The 24,419-nt window shown below is 37.7% G+C and overlaps 3 protein-coding genes across 3 annotated transcripts; all 3 read left to right on the forward strand.

The window, feature by feature from the left end:
• Window positions 1–4,459: 4,459 nt before the first annotated feature.
• LOC134648686 (uncharacterized) lies at window positions 4,460–10,377 on the forward strand. The gene is made up of 7 exons (XM_063503191.1): window positions 4,460–4,635; window positions 4,716–4,883; window positions 5,159–5,310; window positions 6,677–6,873; window positions 7,463–7,543; window positions 8,039–8,186; window positions 10,154–10,377. Exons 1-7 carry the CDS (start codon window positions 4,553–4,555, stop codon window positions 10,360–10,362), a joined length of 1,038 nt encoding a protein of 345 aa, XP_063359261.1. The 5' UTR covers window positions 4,460–4,552; the 3' UTR covers window positions 10,363–10,377.
• Window positions 10,378–15,716: 5,339 nt separating this feature from the next.
• Window positions 15,717–17,690, forward strand: LOC134648700 (uncharacterized). Its single transcript, XM_063503210.1, has 2 exons — window positions 15,717–16,520; window positions 17,578–17,690. The coding sequence occupies exons 1-2, from the start codon at window positions 16,111–16,113 to the stop codon at window positions 17,636–17,638; spliced, it is 471 nt and encodes a 156-aa protein (XP_063359280.1). The 5' UTR covers window positions 15,717–16,110; the 3' UTR covers window positions 17,639–17,690.
• A 2,700-nt stretch (window positions 17,691–20,390) lies between these two features.
• LOC134649211 (uncharacterized) lies at window positions 20,391–21,269 on the forward strand. The gene has a single exon (XM_063503930.1). The coding sequence runs from the start codon at window positions 20,606–20,608 to the stop codon at window positions 21,173–21,175; it is 570 nt and encodes a 189-aa protein (XP_063360000.1). The 5' UTR covers window positions 20,391–20,605; the 3' UTR covers window positions 21,176–21,269.
• The last annotated feature ends 3,150 nt before the right edge of the window (window positions 21,270–24,419 follow it).

Consider the following 24,419-nt stretch of genomic DNA (forward strand, 5'->3'; position numbering starts at 1 on the left):
GGAACATATTTATCAACAGTAAAGATGTCCTTCTGTTCTGCAGGGAAACAATATTCGAGGAGAATGGTATGGGAATGCCGCCGGGACTGTAACCTGCAGCTCCGACTCCAGGGAACTGGGCTGAATGAACGCGACACGTGATCGACAGCCCGCCTGTTTCCGGCCAGGCGTCCCTACACTACATCTACATCTATTTATCAACAGTTCAGCTACTGATTGAATTAAAAATACCGCAATTTTACTACGATATAAACTATATTAATTCTATTTTCCTTAGATAGCTAATTTAGCACATGAATTAAAATTATTATAGAATGATGGTAATGTACATCTATTTACTGTGGTTTAGATAAATTATCCACCCTGTGGCTCAACTAGAACGTACCTTTGAAAAGTTATTATTGATGGTAATAAAAAATAACAGAATTTAATTGTGACTAACTTTGTAGTTTTAATACAACTTGAATATTATATTATATGCAATTTGAAAGATAACCGAGGAGTCCTTTGTATTCTTTTTATAATACTTAAAGATAAGAATAGCCATAAAATTAAGGATTACGATTATTACATACCTGTTAACTCCTAAAATCGATGTGTGTGGTGCTTTTCCTGATGTAAAGCCAGTAAAATTGGAAAAATCACAATAGTAACTTACGAAACAAAAGTAATCGCTAAATTATTATAATGTTTCATCACGTATACGTCCAATTTAATACAAAAACACGGAAAAACTTAAAAATTGAAGATAAAATCAAGCCGTAACTACCAGACGCATCGAACCAACGCTTGCACAGATAAGGCATACGTTTGACGTCAGCAAGGACACTCATTTCCAACCAACTTCCAACTTTCGATCATTTTGTCCGACTTGCATGTGTACCAACATAGCAAACACATTTAATTTATAGTTGGTCAAACCAATTTGTTAGTAACTAGGAACAAAAAAACTATACTTATCCTTTTCTTTTGGGTTCTAGTACTAGTGAAAACAAAGATAGTATGATTCTCTCTGTCTATGTTTGACAGTCCTTTGACAAACTATACTTGTAAAATATATTCTTTTCAATGACGTATAAAAGAGTGGACTCGGCATATTGTTCTATACATGCAATCAGTTATACAAATACCAAGCATTTCGATGCAGAATAAGTAAACATTATGTTGTCACTTTCTAACCAATATATTTTCTCTTATGTGGAAAAGGATAACAATACTTCAGTGCGTTCTGCTATGGCAACATTTTTCATTTGATGGTCACGTGACATGCCTACTGTGGCCGGTCCGCCATATTCAGTTCACGTTTTCCATGGTACATGAAGCGTCAAAGTGTTCTGTTATTAAAATAAAATATTGGATATTTGGAAATTTTGCGAATATTTCTGTTTAATAATGTGGTGTAGTGGTTAAGGACAAGAAAGGACATAATGCCTAAGTGCAGTTTTGTTGGATGTGGCTCAAGAAAAAAGGAAAACCGGAAAAGTTTGTCGTTGCACCGGTATGTTTACATTTTAACTAAAATATTTGTTATTTCATAGATGACTGCCTTCTTATGGTGTGTATTTAGTTAATAACTAGCCAATAAATACTATTTGCGATATACTGGAATAAATTAAGGATTTATTTTCGATATTTTCGTACTATAGAAATTAGTACATTTGACAGCTAGTGATGTGCTTTTATATCGAATTTAAGAAAAGTTTGGGGAAGAATCTTAACATGTATTTGAAAGATTTTGTATGTACATTTATATTTTCAATTAATTAGCAAAAATTGGACCAATCTCATTTTACGACGGACGATATCCCTTCGCGCCTACATTTTTCAAATTTGCCGCCTTTTTCTACTGAAAAGATCTGGTTGACCAAGTATATATGTATGTATATACTTAAAACCTGTATCCTGAAAGCGGTTGTACTGAGGGAAAGTAAGTAATCATATATTATATAATATTTTTGTTTTTTCAGGTTACCGAAATCTGAACTGAATGTACGAGAAAAAAATGGTTAGAAACCATTGGAACAGAAAATATAAGGCAAAACACAAACTCTTGCTGATGAAAAGTGTAAGTAATCCAAACTTACCTTGATGTACGTTTCCAATATTATAGAAAAAACAAACGGAAAAAGAATCTTTCTGGAACTACCTGAACAAAGTTGTATTATTCCCAATCAGAAATGAATAAAGAATATTTTTGTGTATGAATGTTGTTTTATTCTACATAGGAAGAATAATCTTCTTATGTTATATTTAACTAATAACGGTACCCTAGTTCACAATACCGCTAATTATAAATGGTCAAGCAGATCTTGTCAGTAAAAAAAGACGGCAAATTTCAAAAATGTAGGCGCGAAGGGATATCGTCCCATAGAAAATTTGAATTTTGCGCGTTTTTCTACCGACAAGACTTGCCTGACCATCTATGCATTTATATTAAAGTCCGTCAACCAAATCTTGTCAGTAGTAAAAGGCGGCAAATTTGAAAAATCGCGGGTTAGCAACACTGTGTTCGAATAATTCCAAAATGCGTGTCATCTGTGTTTTATCTGTGGAATGTGGATCGTGAACGACAGCGGTCACCTTATTTGTTTTCATTTGGTTTTCATTCTGAATCGTTTCTGTTTCAAGAGATATTTCTGCTGTCACCATTAAATACCAATACATTAAATAAGAATAAGCAAAGCTAAGGGGCCTACAATGTACAATCATGCTCGTTGATGGTAAACATTACTAAAAATTGAGGTTATGACAAGTACATACTGGAAGAACTCTTTCGAACTTTTAAGATTATGTTCAGTTTTTTTGTTTTAGGGTTAAAAGGCATAAATAAAATTAAAACGTTTGCCTAAATCTATCCAACAAGACCATAAATTGTGTCCTGGAAACCGTCCATAGGCCCACATGTCTAATATTTTCAGCAATCAGTTGTGACTATTTACAAAGATGCAATAATACTACAGAGTATTATGCTTGGTTGAAGTGACCCGGTAACATTGGTAACTTCATTATATTTTTTCAATTAATGACCTGAATTATAGTGTAAGCTAAAGTGACCCTTATCTTATTTACCTTTAAATTAAATAAACACCCAAATATCAGTTGTTTTATTTTTAATATGTAATCCTATTGTACAATATATACCAATCAAAAAAATTACACAGGTATGTCATATTCATCCAGAAGAGTACACTAATTTACATTAACAAGTGGCATATTATATTGTAAATAACAAATATATGCACTATCTAATTATCTGCATTTTGATATGATTTTATTTTAGTAAACATAGAAGACATAGATAGGGAACAAAGAGAATATAAGCACTACGATAGGCAGTTGTTTTTGATATCTTCAAATTTGTTCATCATTTTGATTAACATTGTTTTAACATCGCTTTTAAATTGTCCGTCCATGTTTCAAATTTTTTCAATAAACCGCGAGTGACAATTTGAATTAACGTACGCAGGGCGCGCTCAGCGGAAAAAAAAATCTTTTGGTTCGATGTACATTGCTGCTATTCTTAGCGCAATACTGCTCTTTGAGTGTTGCCCTACTTTAGTTTGCTTTACATTGCTACTGACAAGATTTGGTTGACGGACTATAATAATTAAATTGCAACTTTGTGATATCTGCACTATCGTCTTAATTAATCGTAATTAGTACGATTATGAACTAGAGTAGGTATCGATAATGCAAACGGCCGTCATAAAGACTCATAAGCCAACAAATAGCGTTCTCTCAATTATATGTTATCTTAAGTTACAGGCCAACATCAACATTTTTTCTGCTTTGCGTTAAGGTGGACTGGTAGAGAATATCATAAGACGTATAAACTCCGCCTTTTGTACACTATGTTTTTCTTGTCTTTAAGTGGATCTAATAGGTTTATGTGTTTAAAATGATGACAACTTAGTTTATCGATATCCTTGTCAAATATCAACTTGTCTTCCAGCACTACAGACCGCCATGTTCAGTTCTCGGCAATATGGCGTCGGCCACACTTTTTTTGTAGGTATGTCGCTTCCATATGATTCTTTTTTCATTGATTCTTTTCCAACCGCGTTTTTTGTATTTTGCCTGTGGTATTTATTTTGGCAGATGCATGGCAAATGTCATAGTGACATTTAAAGTAGCGTTCAAATCTCGCGAACAATTCGCATTTCGAATTGTTCGCGAGATATGAACGCTCAATACAATAGTAATTATTTGTGTGGTTATTTATTTTAGCAAAATAAAACTATAATTTAAAGTGTTATATTTTAGTAATAACATAAAAACATACTTAATACGCTGCTCATCATTTATATCTGTCTGTGAAGGTTTGCATACAAATTTGCTGTTCTAGGGTAATATTTGAACGAACTGTTAAAAACTCGAACGTAAATAATGCATGCGGGTGCACAGAAAAGAAAAGTTGAAGAAAAGTAAATTGACTGGTATTATATACATAAACAGAATGTATTCATTTATTTAAAAGAAATTAAAATAACTCCCGACTTCTTATTTAATGAGTGATCTTTTAGTTCGTTAGTTCAGTGATTGGTATCGCAGAATGGAAGCTGATTCAACTACTTTGGACACCAGTCCGAAGGATTCAAGTTTTGAGCCAGTTTTCCCTTTCCCCATTAGCCCAGGGTAAGGGTAGTATTAAAATTATAAGAAGAATAATTAAACAAATGCTAAATGTTTTGATGGCTAACTTTTTTAAATTTAAGGAACAACCAGCTCTACAGCACTTTTTCAACGCACAGTGGTGAAAGGAGTCTCGAGTGGCAGATTATTGAGAAGCTGCAAGCACATAGACTTCTGCCCAAAACAGTGAAGTGCCCCACAGGGAAGGCAGAGTGCAGAGTGGTGTGCAAAAACGCCAGAGTTATTGATAGGTTTGTTAAGGCTGAATGACTGATACTCATATAATGAGTTCAAATTGTGAAACAAGTCTATTGTTATCTTTCATGTTCTTTCTTTGTCGCATTTGTGTCTCTCAAGACCCTCTTTACCAAATGTTGAATACTAGACAGAATTTATTTATGTACAGTCCACAAAGCAAAATTATTATCTTGGCACTACACATAGCTACAAATACATATGTATGTATGTGCTAAGCTATTAGTTTTGCTGACTATACATTTAAGCCAAAAGTCTCACACTATTCCAGAGTCCAATGGGTGTGTGAGGCATGTGGGACTCGGCAGCCGGTGCGCCTTGGCTCATTCTTCATGAAGCTGCAGTGCTCCCTGCTGCAAGCTCTGCAAATCATCCTGGCGTGGAGCGAGGATGCTGACATCACGCAGGCTGCACAGCACTTTGGTTTGCTTTTTTACTTTGAGCTACGTATATTAAGTACCTAAGTAAATATTCTTTATTGTTCCAATATTAATACATCTTACAAAATGAATAATGATATAAAACAAACAAAATGATATATTCTTATATTGAAGATGAACTATTGATTTATGGAATAATGGAATAAATGTATCTAGTATCAAAAAAGTCTATGCATAATAATTTCTTAATATGTGCAGTATGTCAATTATGTGCAATTTGCAACTACTATAAAGATAATTAAATGTTTCATGCTAACATTCCTAGTAGACTGGTGAGTATAATATGGTATTTTTAGTATCTTACTGTATTTCTGTTTTCTGTATTATCATTATTATCTTGTTGCAAATTTTTATTAAAATGTACCTACTGTTGCACTATGGTGTGTTTTGAATCATATCATGAGATCACATCATTTATAAAATATGTGTTATATGTGTGCTATAGTTATGTATTGGCCACTACATAGTAATTGGCCACTCTTATCAATAAGACTTCTTTTGGCTTGATTCTTTCTGATTTGTTAGGAAAGGCCAATTACTATAGCAATCACCGTAATGAGCTATAAAAATCTATTTTAACAGCCCGTGCACGTTGCACGCCACTGCTAAATAATCGTGATTATTGCAATTTAACGAAATATATTTAAAAAACCGGCCAAGTGCGAGTCGGACTCGCGCACGGAGGGTTCCGCACCATCAACAAAATATAGAGCAAAAAAATCGTGTTTTTTGTATGGGAGCCCCCCCTAAATATTTATTTTATTTTATTTTTAGTATTTGTTGTTATAGCGGCAACAGAGATCACACATCATTTGTGTAAATTTCAACTGTCTAGCTACCGGGGTTCATGAGATACTGCCTGGTGACAGACGGACGGACAGCGAAGTCTTAGTAATAGGGTCCCGTTTTTTACCCTTTGAGTACGGAACCCTAAAAAGGGGACCGCTACGTACTGTATCTTGTATCAAACTAGTTTCTATGTTGCTGGATTCGTCAATCCATAAACTCAAAACAAAAACAGCCGTTTTAACTTTGGACGCATAGATTGACGAATCCAGCAACATAGAAACTAGTTTGATGTATTCAAAAGGTACTTTAATACAAGATACAGTACGTAGCGGCCCCCTTTTTTAAATATATTTCGTTAAATTGCAATAATCACGATTATTTAGCAGTGGCGCTAGTGTGCACGTTGATGGGCTCTTAACAAGTTTATAAATGTATAATCTATACATATAATAAAGCTGAAGAGGGTCGAAAGACATACATGTAAGATATTAAAAAAAAAGTTGTCTGGGTATCCTTAGAATCGATAACAGAATCATTAATAAATCTAACTGCGATTCCAGGAGTGAAAGATCGCGTAGCAATCGCCATCTACAACAAAATGGATGACCTGGCCATCAAGGCGCAGATGAAGGACCTGCTGGGCGGCGAGAACAGTGTGGTGCTCGCTGAGATGTACCCGGACTGCGTCAACAGGTTGTCTCCTGACACCACAGACACGCCACATGTTCATAGGATACTTATGCTGGCAGACACTAATGTAAGTTATTCGCTAGGTGCACGACTGGTGCTGCCCTCATTTTGGCAGACTTTCTACGTTAAATCTTATGGAGTAAAATTAGTTCAAGCGGCTGCCGCTAGTACTAATGTCAGACATTCCATAAGATTACCTGTGTTTGTGACGATCAGCGCCACTTCCCCCTCCACCGACTGCGTACCTTGCCAATAGTGCAACAAGATAACCACGCATAATTAAGCTCAGATGGCTCTGCAATCGTTAAAAAATTTACCATTTTATAGTTTATGGAGTTAAGAAGTTGTAGCTCAAGGCAAATAATGCTTAAAAATTTGCTTGTCATAGTTGTTAAAATCGCTGTTGTTTTGTATCATATTTTGTAATTTTAAGAGGAACTTTGAATACCAGTCCTGAGTGACATACCTACAATATTGTTTTAGTATAACATTTAAAACTTTCGCGTTTTGAACACATATTAAACCATAATTTTATCGGGTCTATCGCGAATTTATTTTGTTACCTTTATTTCCGAAATAAATTCGCGATAGGCCCTTTAAAATTATGTTTTAATATATTTTTAGTATTCAGTGTTAATCCTTGATGTTGATTACAGCACATACCTACTCGTTACTGGCTGCACGTCGTAAAAGAGGACAATAAGAAAACACCAGCAAATAGGTCATTGGATTCAGAGGTAAACATTTTTAAAAGCATTTTCCTTAGCTTCTATTGTACATATATATATGTTATGTGCAGAGCTCGGCGGGGGTGAGCTATTTACCTTATAATGTGACGTGAGACATGTCAAATTATGAGGTAAATAGCTCACCCCCGCCGAGCTCTGGTTATGTGTTATATACCCCTTGACTTCCTCGAAATCTCGATAGGTACCGCGTCTGAAATAACAACCAAAATTCAATTTTAAATTCAAAACCTCAGGCCGTTTTCTGGCTGGCAAAAGGGCCAGCCCCTTGACGGGTTGAAGGGTCTTGACCCTTGGTACCTCAAGTGTTAAGATATACATAGTTTACCTGTCCTGTCTACTATCTATGAAAGGTCACCCGACTTGTACAATGCTAGTAATGCAAGTATAAAACAACAGATCCCATATTGCAAGAAACGCAAACATGTACTAGATGTAATGTAACGTATAGATGTCAATATTACCGCAACATTATTTTAATTTCAGCATCTGAGAGCAATAGTAGAAGAGGTGGTGAAAAAGGCCACGCTACCCAATTCAATAATAGTGACCGGGAACAGTGTACCCGCGATAGAGGGCGCCTCCTCCTTACAACAGCTGCTGCAGCACTGCGATGCCGATATGCAACATTTTCGTAAGTAACTTTTATATTTTGTGACAAATTAAGGAGACTAATATTTGATATTTGATATTTCGAGTGTAGATTTTTAAATATTAAGGTACTTATGATAATAACTGGGTGTTTTTTTAGACTGGCCAAATATGGCCAGTATTCAACGTTTTATTGCTGTTGAACACAGTAATCTAATCGTGGCTAAATTGAAATAATTGGGTTTTTGACAGTATTTAAAATATATTATTTTACACTATGCAAGAAATAAAGCACCAGAAGATTAATAGAGAAACGTAAACAGTAGTTTTTTTAGACACCATTTCTATTTTAAAACCCATAAAAGTATAACGAGTAGGACTAATCTAATTTGATGTATTAATATAAATAAATATATAGGAAAAATAACTAAAGAGTTGGTAATTTGAACGTGACGTGCTAGTGTTTCATATATATTCCATAGTAGCAAAATCGTTTCGACAGTTCGAAAAAAGAAACTGATTTGACTAGTAGTCAAATACCCTATCCTATTGATGTATTCTTACAAAGGAGCATTGGCTTTATATGAGTTGACTTCGTTTCAGGCGTATATCGTCCTTGGCCCTTACCTATGTTTGACACAGTCGTCAATAACCGACAAAGGGTACAGATTAAGATGAACCTTCATGCACTCCAATAAGATTTAATATAGCCTTTTGCATTTTGTCGTTTCTTTCGGATATAATTCATTCAATAAAATATCTATATCTAAATCTCTAAATATCTGAAACAAAGCAAGAACAACATTTGATAGTCAAAAGCGAGTCACGCACGTGGTCAGATTTTACAAAAAAATCCTAACTATAAAAAGAATTCGGCACGTGATTCTGATTATCACTTGGTTGAATATTTTTTATCTGTCCAAATAAGAAAATGTGTGTATTTATTTTCTGACAATTGAACGACGACGCAACGTGATTTTAAAAGTGTGAGTTCGGCTCAAGAGATTTAATATTCCTGATTGCTTTTTGTTTTTTATTCAGTGTCAATGTAAGTTTTTAATTTTTATCATTTGTTGATTATGTTGCTGTCGATGCCGTATCTAATGTAGAATTAAGGGCGTTCGCTAGATGGCGCGGTTACACGTACTCATCGCACGAGCGAGTTAATGAAAAATAGTATGAGCAACGCTAACTGGCGCGGACGTGTGCGACGGATTTTACTTAAGGCTTCGTCACACAGGCGCGTTTTCCGGGCTGAGCGTAAGCGGGGCGCGTCGGTTTTACATAATATGATATAAAACGCTCGCGCCCCGCTCACGTGCCGCCCGGAAAACGCGCCTGTGTGACGAAGCCTTTAGGTACAAGGGCAGGGGCACTCGCGTGCGCGCGCTCGCTCTGTGCATTCGCGCCAGCCAGTGGACGCCCTTAGTAGTGCATTTGAGAACTCGGGATAGTCAATGAGCTGCAAAATTGCATCCACACATTATAAATGAATTCATTCATAAAGCGGCAATACAGTTTTGAAGCCGGGTGCACCTACGCGGTACTAATGATTTTAAAGAGTTCAATGTCAAATCTTGTCTCAACTCTAAAGTATGTACGAGACTTTATTCCAGTTTTGTAGTCATTTTTAGGGTTCCGTACCCAAAGGGTAAAAACGGGACCCTATTACTAAGACTCCGCTGTCCGTCCGTCCGTCCGTCCGTCTGTCACCAGGCTGTAACTCACGAACCGTGATAGCTAGACAGTTGAAATTTTCACAGATGATGTATTTCTGTTGCCGCTATAACAACAAATACTAAAAACAGAATAAAATAAAGATTTAAATGGGGCTCCCATACAACAAACGTGATTTCTGACCGAAGTTAAGCAACGTCGGGCGGGGTCAGTACTTGGATGGGTGACCGTTTTTTTGCTTGTTTTGCTCTATTTTTTGTTGATGGTGCGGAACCCTCCGTGCGCGAGTCCGACTCGCACTTGGCCGGTTTTTATTTGTCCTTTTACACCCAGTGACGTCACGCATTTGGCGCGGCGCGGTGACGCTGATGGCTGCGGCCCGCGAGCTGTGCGCGGGCGCCGGCGCGGGAGCGGGCGCGGCGTGGTGCGCGGGCGCGGCGCAGCGCTACGTGCGCGCGGCGCTGTACCGCGGCGCGCGCGCAGACCTGTTCGCGCACGCGCTGCAGCTTATCGCCGATGACACAGAACACAAGTTGGAATGATACATTAGTGCCGGCATAGACCGAGGACGCGTGCAACTCTTTGGGGTTAAGGCTAATTACATCTTCTGACCTCTTAAACGACAGGAAACACCATTTGCGGCCCTTTTACATTCCTAAAACTGGTGATTTCTACTGCGGTCGGGTCACCTCCTCAAAAGTTTGCCCACCCCGACGAAGACTATAAAAATCTGAGAAAAACATGTAGTGCAAGAAGTTGCCATTGAAAATTTTACAGTTGAAGTAGTTGGCGTTGTATGGCTCATACTAGAAGATTTTTGATAGGTAACTGTTCTGTCCTAGTTACCTGCCACAATACATGTGGCGCCGCAAAGCGCCATTTACTTCAGCTGGCTAATTGGCGTGTATATGTACGTAATTTGTTAGCACTACCTTATGCGTCACAATATGTTCCCTTGTTTCTATATGGCAGTAATTGTTATGTTGATAGAGTTAGACCAAGAGAAGTCTGCAACGATTTTGATAGCCCACGCAGTGCAAGTGTTATTTACACGTCATAAATTCATAGAAGTTTGACGTTTAAAATGACACTTGCACTGCGCGGGCTATCAAAATCGCTGCACAATTTTCTCGGTCTGACTTTAACACAAATACTTTACAGTAGGTATTATAAATTATAAGTCTTCCCCAAAAAAGGTCAAGAAGGCAAATAACCCTCTAGTATCTTATTTACAAGTTTTTTTTCTTTCTTTAAAGTTTAAACATATGTATCTGTTTTATGTTACATTAATTAGCTATGTGTAAGGCGTGACTCTATATACCCTTTCTTATTTTTATGGATTTCCAAATGATATTACTTTACTAACGAGTGCCTTATCGATGAGATATTTCTGTCTTCCCAAGTGCCTTGAAATGATATTTTGTACTTAATTGAGTACATATTTTAGTTATGAGAAAATGTTATATTTTGTTTTGTTAGTTCTGTTATTCTTATGACAGACAACTAGATCAGCAGTTTTTTATGTTTTCCTGAACGTAACATTATGTTAGTTGTTAAGCAGTAGTGTTTATGCATAATTTTTGCACATTTATTATACGTTTACAAAAGTTTGAATTAGGTATTATAAAATTTTGCGTGTGTAAAATGATAAAAGAATTGCATATTAAAAAGTTTGAACAAAATCATATTTTGTGACAAAATAATTGTTACTGTATGAATGTTATTCATTGCACAAAAGTCTTCCAGTTTTATGTGCAAAGAGAAGATTTTTTTAAATCAAACCTAAAACTTATCGTGCTCTTATGTTGTGAAAACAAGTACCTATGCATAATAAATAGTATATTCTTGAATATTTTGTTTGAACTTTCAAACCCAATGGCCCAATTCAGATGGTGTTATTTCGTTAATTAGGTAAGTTATTCCTTCTAGTAAAAAGGGCTGCTTCAAAAGTCTAATGATCTAGAAAGGGATATTTATATAAGGATGTTATATTAAACGCAAGCGTCAGTTGCCCTAAAGTTTTTTTCCCCTCGGACCACAGACTGGCACATATTCGAATTAAAGACCTTACCGATTCGCGAAGTATTATCAAACTCAAACACAAAGGTATTTAATATAACTTAACTAAACTATTGTTTTCCGTGTCTAATCATCATCTAATAATTATGATGCTTAAAAACAAAATTGATAGCGCGTTCTACAGAATGAAAAGTCCGAAATTACCTCCCGAATGGTATCGTTTACCTATTAGATATATATAAAGTCAATTACTCTAGTGTCGTATTCATAGTTATACATCATCACTACATAGTATAAAACAAAGTCGCTTCCCTGTCTGTCCGTCTGTCTGTATGCTTAGATCTTTATAACTACGCAACGGATTTTGATGCGGTTTTTTTTAATAGAGTGATTCAAGAGGAAGGTTTATGTATAATTTGTTAACCCATGCGAAGCCGGGGCGGGTCGCTAGTAAATATTATAAACTGTTTCTAATTACGTCTAGCGCTAAGTCGGATTAATTAGAAACTTTAGAAAGGCGCCGATCCCGTCGTAGCTTTTCGCGCAAGGCGCCGTTATCTACCTACTTTAGCACCAAGCTTTAAGTGCAATGGGAACTAGGTTCATTGTAAAATAGTTATGATACATATAAATAAACGCGGTGAACTGGTCGTTTGGTTTATAAAGGGGGCTGCAGTTATAGTACTTACCTATAGACTAATACCTAGTTTTGGTAATGGCTATAGAAAAAGTGTATTTACGCGAAACCTACTGTACCTTTGTGATCTCGTTAAAGGCGGTCTTTACACTGGATAAGGATTGGTGCGCCACTGGCGGCACTCTCGTCAAAACATGCCAAGACAAATGCAGTTTTGATATGTCAAAAAGATTCAAATAGAATGGAGAAGACCTTTTTATAGGTCTCTGAGTGGCTAGAGGATATAATTCGTTTCTAAGAGCGAATAAAAACATGTTGCAGGACGTTCATTTTGAAAATATTAAACAGATGGTCATTCAATACATTCAAAGCACATAAGACCCAGTATCCCAGACCCATTATGTGCTCCGAATTTATGGAGTGACCGTGAAAGTACTCCGTTCACTGCAAGATGAACGTTCTCGATGTTTATGCAGTCAGCGTCGAATGTTGGCAATGCATCACGGGCGTTCGAAACTCCTGCACGATACGGCCTTAACAGTTAAATAGAAACTGTTATGAATGTGCACGTTAGACTCTTGGCGTTAGACTACATTAGGTACCTACCTATCGTAAATGTGTTGGTTGCCAGTGCCATTATTTGCTACACCCGGTGTGCAAATAAAAATCCCTTATTGAATAAGTATACATGGGTAGGCGCACCGATGATTTCATAGTCTTGTTAATCCAACTTCAAATAGTGCATCTATGACATGGATTAGCTATAGCGAACATATACATGTAGGTACTGTAACTGTAACCTGCAAATAGGTGATAAATTGTCAATCTTATTGATTTCTCTTCAAATCCATAAAATGTAAAAGTGTAAGGTTGATGCATAAAATCTTGGTCAATCCGAATCGCAGTCCGATCATAATCATCCAATGATGCCATAGGTATATCAATTTATATGTACCTAATGCTTAATATGGTAGGCGAGTTGTTGCAATACTTGCAATGAATATCCGTGGGATTTAATACAATTCTTGAAGTGGCTGTACAAACCAATACGGGATCCGATAGTAAATATGCAGATAGGTAAGGTAAAATAGAGTGAAAGCCATTATCATGACATAGTTCCCGGTGCGGTGGCATACAAAAGGGACGAGGGGTCCCTTTTCTGTCGCATTATCTCGTAAGTCTCGAAACCCGGGGGGTTGATCCCACTGATCTAATCCTGAAGCCCCTCTGTCCGCTGACGTGTCACGCTTACGCGCGTTTCTAAATGAGCTTTCTTGTAGATACGTATAGGTACTTACGAGAATATGTAAAGATACCTAATCCAGCTTTTCTTCATTTTCTTCGCAGGACGAGTAGGTATAACTACCATACGCACATCGCCGTAAAAGCTTCCGTAGGATTAAGGCGTAAATAGTTATATTTGATACATTGACAATTATGTAATGAAACTACATATTTAAAACTTTAAATTATTATCTAAAAGCCGTTTCCTTTTTACCGACGTAATTATTCCATAACATACTAAAGTTTTCGCAGCTTTTTAGTACCTACTTACAAATATTAGGGAACCCTTAGTAATTATTAATTACGAAGGTAGGTCAAGTATTTTCATATTAATCGTAATTTACGTAAAAGAATGGTAATATAACGTGATTAACGCAAATGAACGATATATCGACAAAAACATTACACCAAGCTACAAGAACCTTTGCAAAGAGACCCTCGACACTGGCAAAGCAAGCAGACACCGCAACCACAGCGACCGAGCCGGTCATGATAACATGACTGCATCATTATAAGCACAGTTATCAATTGCATAATCGCTTTACAGTTGCAGGAACTCGCAGGACGTGCTTATTACGAGGTTGACACTTGTACACCAGTCAAATACGCCCGTCAGCTTTTACCATTTATCCTGCCTCGTGGATATTAAGTGCAGTGTAGTTAATATATACTACTTTGTTGTTTGGACTACTTAGGTACAGTACCTAACCTGGGAGTACCCTTAACAAAAACTCTTGTCATTTATAACATGGCCTCATATAACAATTATCTTAGGCCATATATATCTATTAGAGAAAAAAAATTCGAACTAAATGTACGCCCTGCCTCTTCCCTTGGCCATCGGCCATATGAACTGCCGTACCTACCTAAAAGTTAACTAAATCGATAATTTGTTACTGTCATACATAAGTATAGCATATTGGTATTAGAAATCACTCTCATTGCTTCCAACCTTGTGGTAACTTTTACCTGAAAAGATCACTTAATATTGAGCTTTTCTTCTGTGACTGTACCTTGGCTCGCGGACTAAGCTCGGAGGGCGAGCGGATCGGTAACGACGGTCCCGTTTATCGGTACAGTTAGGCGAAAGCTGCGACAGGTTGCGATCTGTGCCAGCCGACCGATGCTATCGCGAGCTTAACTATGCAGCTAAATACCCTGGCCGTTATACCTAGGTTATTGCCGGGACCTAACCTTAAAGGGCTCAAGACAGAGCAACGCATAAACTTGCAAAAGATGCGTCTAAAGATCCCTTGTCATGTCAGTAGGCGATACAGTAGGACCAAGCTAAATCTGCATGGCATTTGCAATGACAATACCTAATTACCTATGGGGAATTTCATAATTAATGTAAAATTGTAATGAAAATATGACGTTTATAATGACACTAATACACTATATTCCATTTAAGTCTGCGCAAAAGTTAATAGCTTATTAGGCTTGAACATTTTGAATTTTGTTGCAAAATGGTAATTTTTTTGTAAATCTGGAAAGTTTTTAGGAAGTTTTAGGCAACGGCAAAGCATATGTGAAGCTTTGTAAATCATATGCACAAGTTTTGGCTAGTCCTACAGGTATCTACGCTGGCTTAGGACGATTATGATGGTGTAAACTTTATAAGTTTGAGACACAGTTACAGCGGTGAGCTAGCTTTGTATACACGTATAAGTATAAAGTTATCGCTAAATTATACTTTATAATTTCTGTAAGTACATTAAATACATACCCAAACTATTTGTAGAAAGGGCATATCCTAATTTGCATGATTTTATAATCAATTCCGGATCCTTTGTGCGCTTTACATTTATAGCTTCTGCTTCTTAAATACCTACTGGCAACACTGTCTAAGGAGATCATAAGTGCCTAAACAAAAGAACGCGAGCTTTTTTGCTTCTACACGTACAGACCTACGGGTCGTATACATCCACATATGTACCTCTACCTATATATTATTATGTAGTAGAGCTTAGACCTCTAACGATGCTAAAAGTTAACGGGTTATTGGGTCGCCGGGGCAATGCGCTCACGGCTATCTTTATTTACAAACTCGTCACAAAAACTCATATCACAATTATAACTGGTCTACCACTCTTAAACCCAATGGTGTTTGAAGAGCGGACAACCAACTTATAGGAAACTAATCTTAATAACGTATCTACACATGCATTATTAATGCTAGCGTTTTATTGCACATTACAACTGCAATTCCAGAATAGTTGTTCTCGTGGTAGGTCGCAGCCTGTCTGAGAGTACCGCTATCTCCGCAAATAAATAAAAAATGCATCGGAGACTGGGTACATAGCGGGGCCCGCGAGCGGAGCCCGCAGTGCGCCTCCCGCCAGCAGCCGCGATGGTCAACTACAAGCGCGTCGTGTGCGAGGTGGCCGTGGTGCTGGCGTTAGTAGCGGCCGTCGCCGCGGCACCAACTTCTAATCCTGACTGCCACTACGACCAGCGACAGAACGGTTCGGAGAACTACCGCTTAAACATCGACGGCGTCGTGATCGCCGTCGCGCCTGCAGACTCGCTCCTGGCCGCAGCTTCGGAGCTCGATCTGAGCGACCTCCTGGACCTGTCGGAGTACGAGGGACCCTCGTCGCAGAAGCCGCAGCTGGAGCCGAAGCCGGAGGACGGCAAGCCGCAGGAGAAGCCCCAGGACAAGCCGGAGGACAAGCCCGACCTGTCCGTGCTCGATGTCAGCCAGAACACAGTGAAGGAGCAGAAACAAGCTTTCTCGAGGAAGCAGGAAAAAGCACACAGGTAGGTTAACACAACGAGTACTTCGTCATAACTTAATAGAAGTTTGACGTTTGAAATAACACTTGCACAATCTGTCCTATCAAAATCGCTGCCGAGTTAGCTTGGTCTGACTCTATCATAGTAAAAAAACGATTAACCTTTGTTAATAGGTAATAATCGAACCTCATGTGTTGCTGAGCCATATTAATTTCATGATAAATTAAATTGAGTCAGAATATAGGTATTTATAATTTTACAATTAGACAATATCAATGTTTTTATTTATTTATTTTATAATCAACTATACAATACCACTTTACAGAGTAATCCAATACGTGATATGTATTACATGTTATCTACGGATAAACAAATCTAAACTCTTTTAGCCATTTTTTATAAAACTGTATTAGGTATAAATTATAGTGCAAGCAAAGTTAAATAATAACATCATATTTAGACAGATTAAAAATTATATAGCGTGTGTGCCATACTGCCATATTCCCACGTAGCAGCCAAAAGCAAGGTGTTACCGTTAACGTTATAACAGTTAAGTTAAGATCGTCTCGAATTTCATGGAAGATGAGAAACGAGGCGGTTAACTTTACGCCAACATTTCATTAGGTATGCTATAAAAGCGTAACTTTGCATAATCTGAACAGTTTAATTTACCTACCAATCTGAAAAGTATTACACCTGTTTACGGAGAAGATTTTCCATGGAACATTGGATTCCATTGGATTGGATTGATTTTTTTTTCCTTTATACTGACCATGTTTTTAGCAAATAAAGTTCTGATTTCTGATCAACCTACTGGGAAATATTCAATTAGTCGTCTCATTTAGAAATTTGTCATAGAAAATTGAAATCTCCCGAAATTCCTTAAAAGGAATTAAATTATTCCCTTTTAAGGAATTTCGGGAGATTTAATTGTAATGAGGATGACTTGGCAATGGTACTACATTTCTAACTGTCTAACTAATGGATGACATGTAACATTGGTGTTATCAATAAATATTTTTATTTGGATATTAGTTTATCTTAACTTAGCCTGAATTAACTCTATCATATTTGTCTACAGACTGAAGAACCGCCTCGCCCAATTCCTGCTGCCCCTGCTGAGAAAGACTCGCCACCACTAGACGGAGAGCCCCATGACAACTGATGCATATAAAACTAATAAGGCCTTATCCTTAGAAGAATAAATTATACACACGTATAATACACGGTGCCGCGCAAAACACAGCCCGGAAATGCAGAGCCGGTGTGTTGCTGCCCTAAAAGTACCGTTCCAAGACTTGCCTATTAAATACTTAATAAGAAATATGGATGCTTAGCATACTACGTTCATCCAATGGTCCGTTAAGTAAGACTTAGCCACGAGTGATATTGTAATGCATTTATAGATATTTATTTTAGTCTTAAGTTAATTAGTAAGCTAGGATGTATAAATCGTTTTGTTGAAAATAAATGAAAATTCTTATTGAAAAATCCCTAAATTATGATTTTATTTTGTCTTATATTTCTTATAATTTCGTAAGTCTTATCACTTACCTATCCACAAATTATAACTAAGTAGTTATATTTCATAAACTTAAATATGTAGATGTCATATAATAGGTACTATACTATGGAAAGTTGTAGTAACTATATAATATGTACCTACATAATATACCATCGCCCACACTGTTAACTGACAGTTCATAAACCTTATTACGAAACCACCGATGGACAGTTAAGAGTGTTGCTGTTTGTATATGTACCTATTTGAGGTCTAACTCAATTATACGAGTCTAGTCAATTATTAATAAAATAAGTGTGGTGGTTAAAGGCCTTTGTAAATAATATTAATTAGTATAAATTTTGCCAAAGTGATTCTTCTTTACCGAATTTGGTCTGTAATTCAGAATAGCATGATCCCTGAGATGCTTGAAGTGCTTGAACAATAACACCTTAACTCCTTAACCCAATAGCTTCATTCATATGGATCGAGCGACTGTCATCTTGGCTATTACTACGCACCCTGACCCCTGACAGAATCCCATGCGATCGGAGCCGCGAACTAAGCGTGTACCTACTTACAGGAATTAATGCGTATAATAATATGTAAAGTTTCATTCATTGACATGAAAGCTCCATGGCAAACGACTGAACGATACGGTTATTAGTTATTAGTCTCTTTCAATCACTCTATAATTAGAGTCTCTGTACTAATGTCCGACAGTGACCGTTGCGGTTGGTTCGCTACGGAGTGTAATAGATTGGCATGTTGGCTACGCAACCAGGGCACGCACCTATTACATATTTTAATTTAATGTGGGTATACTTAATTTTCTCGCAGTATTACGCTATTCTATGCCAGATTAAATTACGGCATATTTGCTGAAACCATCTCCCCACATGATATTTGGTGATATTCGGCTTGACCCCCTCCCCCTCCCTTCTGAACACCTGGCTTAATTAATGGACGTCCCCTATGCTGGTATTATAAAACCGGGATGCATATAACTCACCTGTGTGACGAAGCCTTTAGGTATGAAAACAATGATCACAATTGTCACATATGACAGACTATGCGCTTATAGATAATGGCTTATATCAGCATACCTATACTTAATAATATAAAGAAATATAACTCAACTATAAAATATAATAAGGAAAATGCCAATATACATATAACGCCATCATTCACGACATAAGTACCTTTATCAGACAAAGTTTCTTATAGCTTATTATCGGGGTTCGCAAAAACTAGCAAACTTATACAGAGTGATGGTTTTGTTTTGGTTACGTCTCCATGCTCTGAAAAATCTGAAAGGTGAATAGGTAGGTAGGTCATACAGAACAATTTTGTACCTACTATGAGGCTAGCCCAGAAAACCGAAAATATATTTATATACAATTTGGCGAATCATTCAAATTTTAATATGAATCAACTGATTTTTTTTCGCGATTTCGTAGTTGGCCCCATAGTATAAAATTTGTCAGTAGCCCGCCTCAGAGTATGGTCAGCCAACAAAACCACCCTATATGTACATATTAGTAGGTACCTAGATCAAGTGTAAGCGCGCGCAGAAAGTCGGTTATCGTATCGATGACCCGCGGTCACTGTCGAGCTCCCTGTGCCCATTGTCGTCAGACACGCGGCAAATGACGGGTGGTTAGGTCGCATCCGGATACCGCATCAGTGTGATAACCGCCCCCGACGACATTTCAAGTCCGCCGGAGCAACAAAAGAAACTTCTTGATTCATAAAAACTTGAACGCGATTCTAGATTCATAAAAACTTGAAAACGTGAACACTATATATCAAATTGGAGGAGTGTCTTTTTAAAACGGCTTACGGCTTAATTTTTGTATGGTGTTCATAGAGAAATAAGTCTTTTTTAAAATACACTCCTCATTTGCTTTGTTTAATTTGCTGATGAGCACTTGAGCAATGTCCTATTTTAAACCCTAGCGATAACCGGATTGGCGAGACTTCTAGATCTCTTTGAAGCCTTCCTCTTGCGTTAACTTCAGGAACTTTTTCCAGTAAGGTTAAAATATGACTTTTGAATAATTATACTTATTAATTGTAAGTTGATCAGTATCAGTATCAGGTGCTTTTCCTCCCAAAACCTAGCCAATGCCTTAGCCATTTGGGTGGGCCTATATCTGTCTTTCATTCTTTGTGTTCGAATAATGAAAGTGTTACAAGACCTTTATGAGCGATTGTTTTGTCGTAACAATAGATGTAACTATGTATCTACAGCGGCGACGCTATTGTAAACAAACAGTATAGCCTTAGCTCTCTTCCCACGAACACTTTGTAGTTACAAAAATACAAACGTTTAATTAAGTAGTACAAACTGGATTTTTGACGTAAATTAACGCCGACTCTATATATAAGTTTTAATAATAAACAAATACACCGTTGCGACCTCTTAATGAGCGGGTAAAAATTGTGTGTCCATTACTGCGTGCGCAGCGCCAGGGACCGAGATCGCGTTGTGTTAACCGTTACCGTGTGCTCGTTTCATCCGGCGACTGGTTCGCGGGAGCCCGGTAAAAGCGGCGCGGGCGCCGGCCGCGCGCAGTCTCCGCCAGGACACCGCACCACACGCGCGATGCTGCACACACTGGCCTTTGCGACCCTGCTGGCGGCCGCCGCCGCCGCGCCCGTCACCTACGACCAGCGGCAGGACGGCGACTTCAACGTCCGCGCCGACGTCCAAAATGTCGTCCTCGTCATCGCCTACCCGGACAAGATGAAGCTGCCCATCACCGATATATTCGGCGGCGGCCTGAAAACAAATAAGCAGGATGAGTTCCAGGAGCGCGCGGACGTTAGGGTGATGGAGGCGTTCGTGGAGCCTAGCACACCGTACAGGGTGGATATCGGGTCGGACAGCGAGCGGTACGCGGACACCGACGGCCGGAACGTCGTCGTCGAGATCGCCGGCCGACGAAGGTTTGAAGCCGAGCCGCAGGAGGCCGAGAGCGACAAAGAGGAATACAAACTTCTGGGAGCTCAGGAGCAGTGCGGACCGAACCGGGAGCGCGACCCCGTGACGCTGGTGTGCCGAGCGATAGCGCCGGCGACCCCGGAGCACGAGGCGCCGCAGCCCGAGCCGTCCGCGCAGCCCGAAGCACCGGCCTCTCCTACCGAGCCTGCAGTTGTGCTCATCTCCTCATAAACCGATCTCCGCCATAAAAACTCGTATTGTTAAGTTATTTATTGCCAATTTTAAGCTAAGTTTGTGACTTTTGAAGTAAAATATTTTTACTGAACTGCGTTTGTGTACCTACGTACATTATTCCCTTTTATACTTTCAAAAATACCTCTGACTATTTACCTACTCGTTTAACCCAGATATGCAAATGAAGGAGCTCATTCTAACGAGAATAACTAGAGACCCTCATTGTTTACGGTATGGACGGTATGTTCGCAATGCACGCGATTCTCCACGATTCTCACAAGCGCGCAGTCGCATATAGGTATACAAATGTCAAAACAAAATGCGATAACTCTACATACATACACTATCAGTTAACTATTTATAGACTCTATGAAATGAACTCTAGATTGGTTACATTTAGTTTCCTTGATATGATAAATTTAAGTACCTACCTTAATAAGTAATATAGGTTACGAAATGGGCCGACCGATAACACCTTCTTTATTTATTTATCATATAGGTACACATGTTATGTATACGATATATGTAAATTAGTTAATCTGTAAAAAAGGGCAGACTCCAGAAAACATCGAGTTTTATCAGTCATCATCATCATCATTCCAAGCAGACGAAGTTGCGGGCAGAAGCTACTACCTATGACACATGCGTAAAGTATGTATGATACAGTGTTGTTGAAAGATAATAGCTAGTCCTAAGTCAATTTCTACTTAAGTATTTAAGCTACGCGCAGATTTTTTTTTTTCACAACTGCGCGAGCCTTCTCGAACAAGAGAGGTGAAATAGTTATTTACGATACAAGTGCGGAAAAGAGGAAATTCGAAACGAGTGGCGATATATTAAAACACGACCGAAAGGAATTCCCTATTCGCACGTGTATCGTACAACGTTATACAGTACATATGCCCCTTTAAATATTTGATATAGCGACGAAAAGTGCTTACTTACGCACTAGTGCGGGAAAGTAGCACCATATGTACTGTAAACTAATTTATCTACACACATGTCATTAGTGCTCTATAATGCATTCAGAAACCGTAGGAAATGATAAGCTTTATTACAACCAATTTTACTATGAGAACTTTCTTATCTGATGGTAGTAGGAAAATTTGTACTTTAATGTACGAGTACATAGGTAACGTTATAGATTTTTGTAAGGTTATGAGTTTAAATTTGGAACAGCAGTCAAAACTTAAGTGGGTCTCTATTCTAGTATCCATAGATATTAAAACAGTTATCGATACGAAACGTCAATTTAGTATGTTTTTTTTTTAATATAAACCGCACGGTATTTGATCTCGAGTGACATGAGTATAGATAGGGACTTCATTATTTTGTCTAGGAATTAAAAAAAACTACGGATGTGTGACATGCGTGAAAAAAGTTTTCATTCACCGCCATTTGACGTACAGTTTATCTTTTAGTTAGTTTTAAGTATGTGTTTAGATAAAGTAGTGTACATAATTAGGCATTAAAATACTCGTGTGATCCTTTTAAGAAACTCACTAACGTTCGTTTCTTAAACCCACACTCGTATTTTAATTAGGGTTTGCTCCCGGGAAATACCGGTACCGAAAGTACCGGGAATTCCCGGGATTTAGAGCCAAGCAAAGAACCGGGATTTCAAAATTAAAATCCCGGTACTCCCGGGATTTTTAGGACTAAAATTTCCGGTACAATATTTGACTGCTTTCTGTTACTTAGCATGAAATATCATGTTTTATAAAGAAAATAAATATATTTTATCAATCTAAGGCTGATGGTAATACTTTTACGGCTGACCACTACATTAAAATAAATTAAAAAAATCAATGGGTTTGACAATGCCGACAATATAAAAGTGCGTAATTTGATACTTTAAGTTAAGGGCATAAATGTTTGTACAATAAATAATTTTATACGAATAATTAGTTATTTCATATTTGTATACTAACTAACTAGAAGCAAAAATAGAGACAATTTTGTAATTAATAAAATACTACTTTTAATTCACATTCAAACACGGTACAAGAAACTCACATTTGATAATGATATTTTAAATGAATTAATAATTCTGGCTGAATAATTTCTTGATTTGTCGTATTGATAGTTCTGTTATTATATGTTCGAAGGTTCACAGCCCATTTTGAACGCATGCGAAAATTATCAATTTTTTTTCATGCTTTTCACAAAACGTCTTACATATTTAAAAAAAATGATGATATTACTGAACCACAATTCAGTTTTTGCCAATCAAAGATAGTAAAAATATCATGTAGTTTAGGAAAAAGAAACAAATTATATTAATGATTGTGTGACTTGAAGACACATATTATGGTACAAAAAAAATGTGTACCTTCACTGTGCTACTTTTTTATTGTTTTAAGAAAGAGTCGTGGTCGTTTTACGCTTTTTTTACTGAAAATTGATGTGAAAACTGATTTTTGAAAGCAGTACCGAAAATACCGGGAAATCCCGGTTCCATTTTTGCCCGGTACCGAAAATCCCGGTTCTTTTAAATAGTACCGGTTCTGCAATCCCTAATTTTAATGCCTCTCACTATGTAGCAGTCACATAAACTACTATTTCTTATGAATAAATATATCATACAACTCCTGCAGCTTAGCCCACTGCTTGGGTAGAGGCCTCCCCAGTGTTTATCCAGTAGGTGTCGCTGTCGCTTGCTATTTCCTCGTCCTGCCCCGTGGGTATAGAATAATCGTTTATTGCGAACCATGGTACATAATAAAGTTGTTACAATATTTGTAGAACACATGGGCCACATGGCACCCTGGCAGGGCACTGCAAATTAATCTTATATCTAGTTATATATGGAACAATTTGGGTTCCGCACGGTAGCAATTTAGGCTCACCTTCCAGGCCAAAATGGGCTTTGTATAATCCCATATAATGTAAGATACCTATTAACTATCGTTACAAATATGTGTAGCATTTTACGGAAGTCTTCGCTACGAAGCAAAACACAGTGCTGGTGTCATGCTCAAGCAATTTTAACAGGCGTCAGCATTGCTTATCCTTTCCATTATTAGCTACTATTCCTAATAGTTTTAAGTCGCATTATTAACTAGCCAAGTGCGAGTTAATACACCTTGTTTACCATGCCGACCCATATAACACACAATCTAAGTCTTGTCACAGTGTCACTGATGCCGATGTACGAGTAGTAACTCTAGAGACTCTACTAGGGATTTGTGACAGGCAAATAAACATATCTAATGAATGGTCATACACGCACAGTATGACT

The sequence above is a fragment of the Cydia amplana genome, chromosome 6 (genome assembly GCF_948474715.1).
Source record: "Cydia amplana chromosome 6, ilCydAmpl1.1, whole genome shotgun sequence".
Lineage (NCBI taxonomy): Eukaryota > Metazoa > Arthropoda > Insecta > Lepidoptera > Tortricidae > Cydia > Cydia amplana.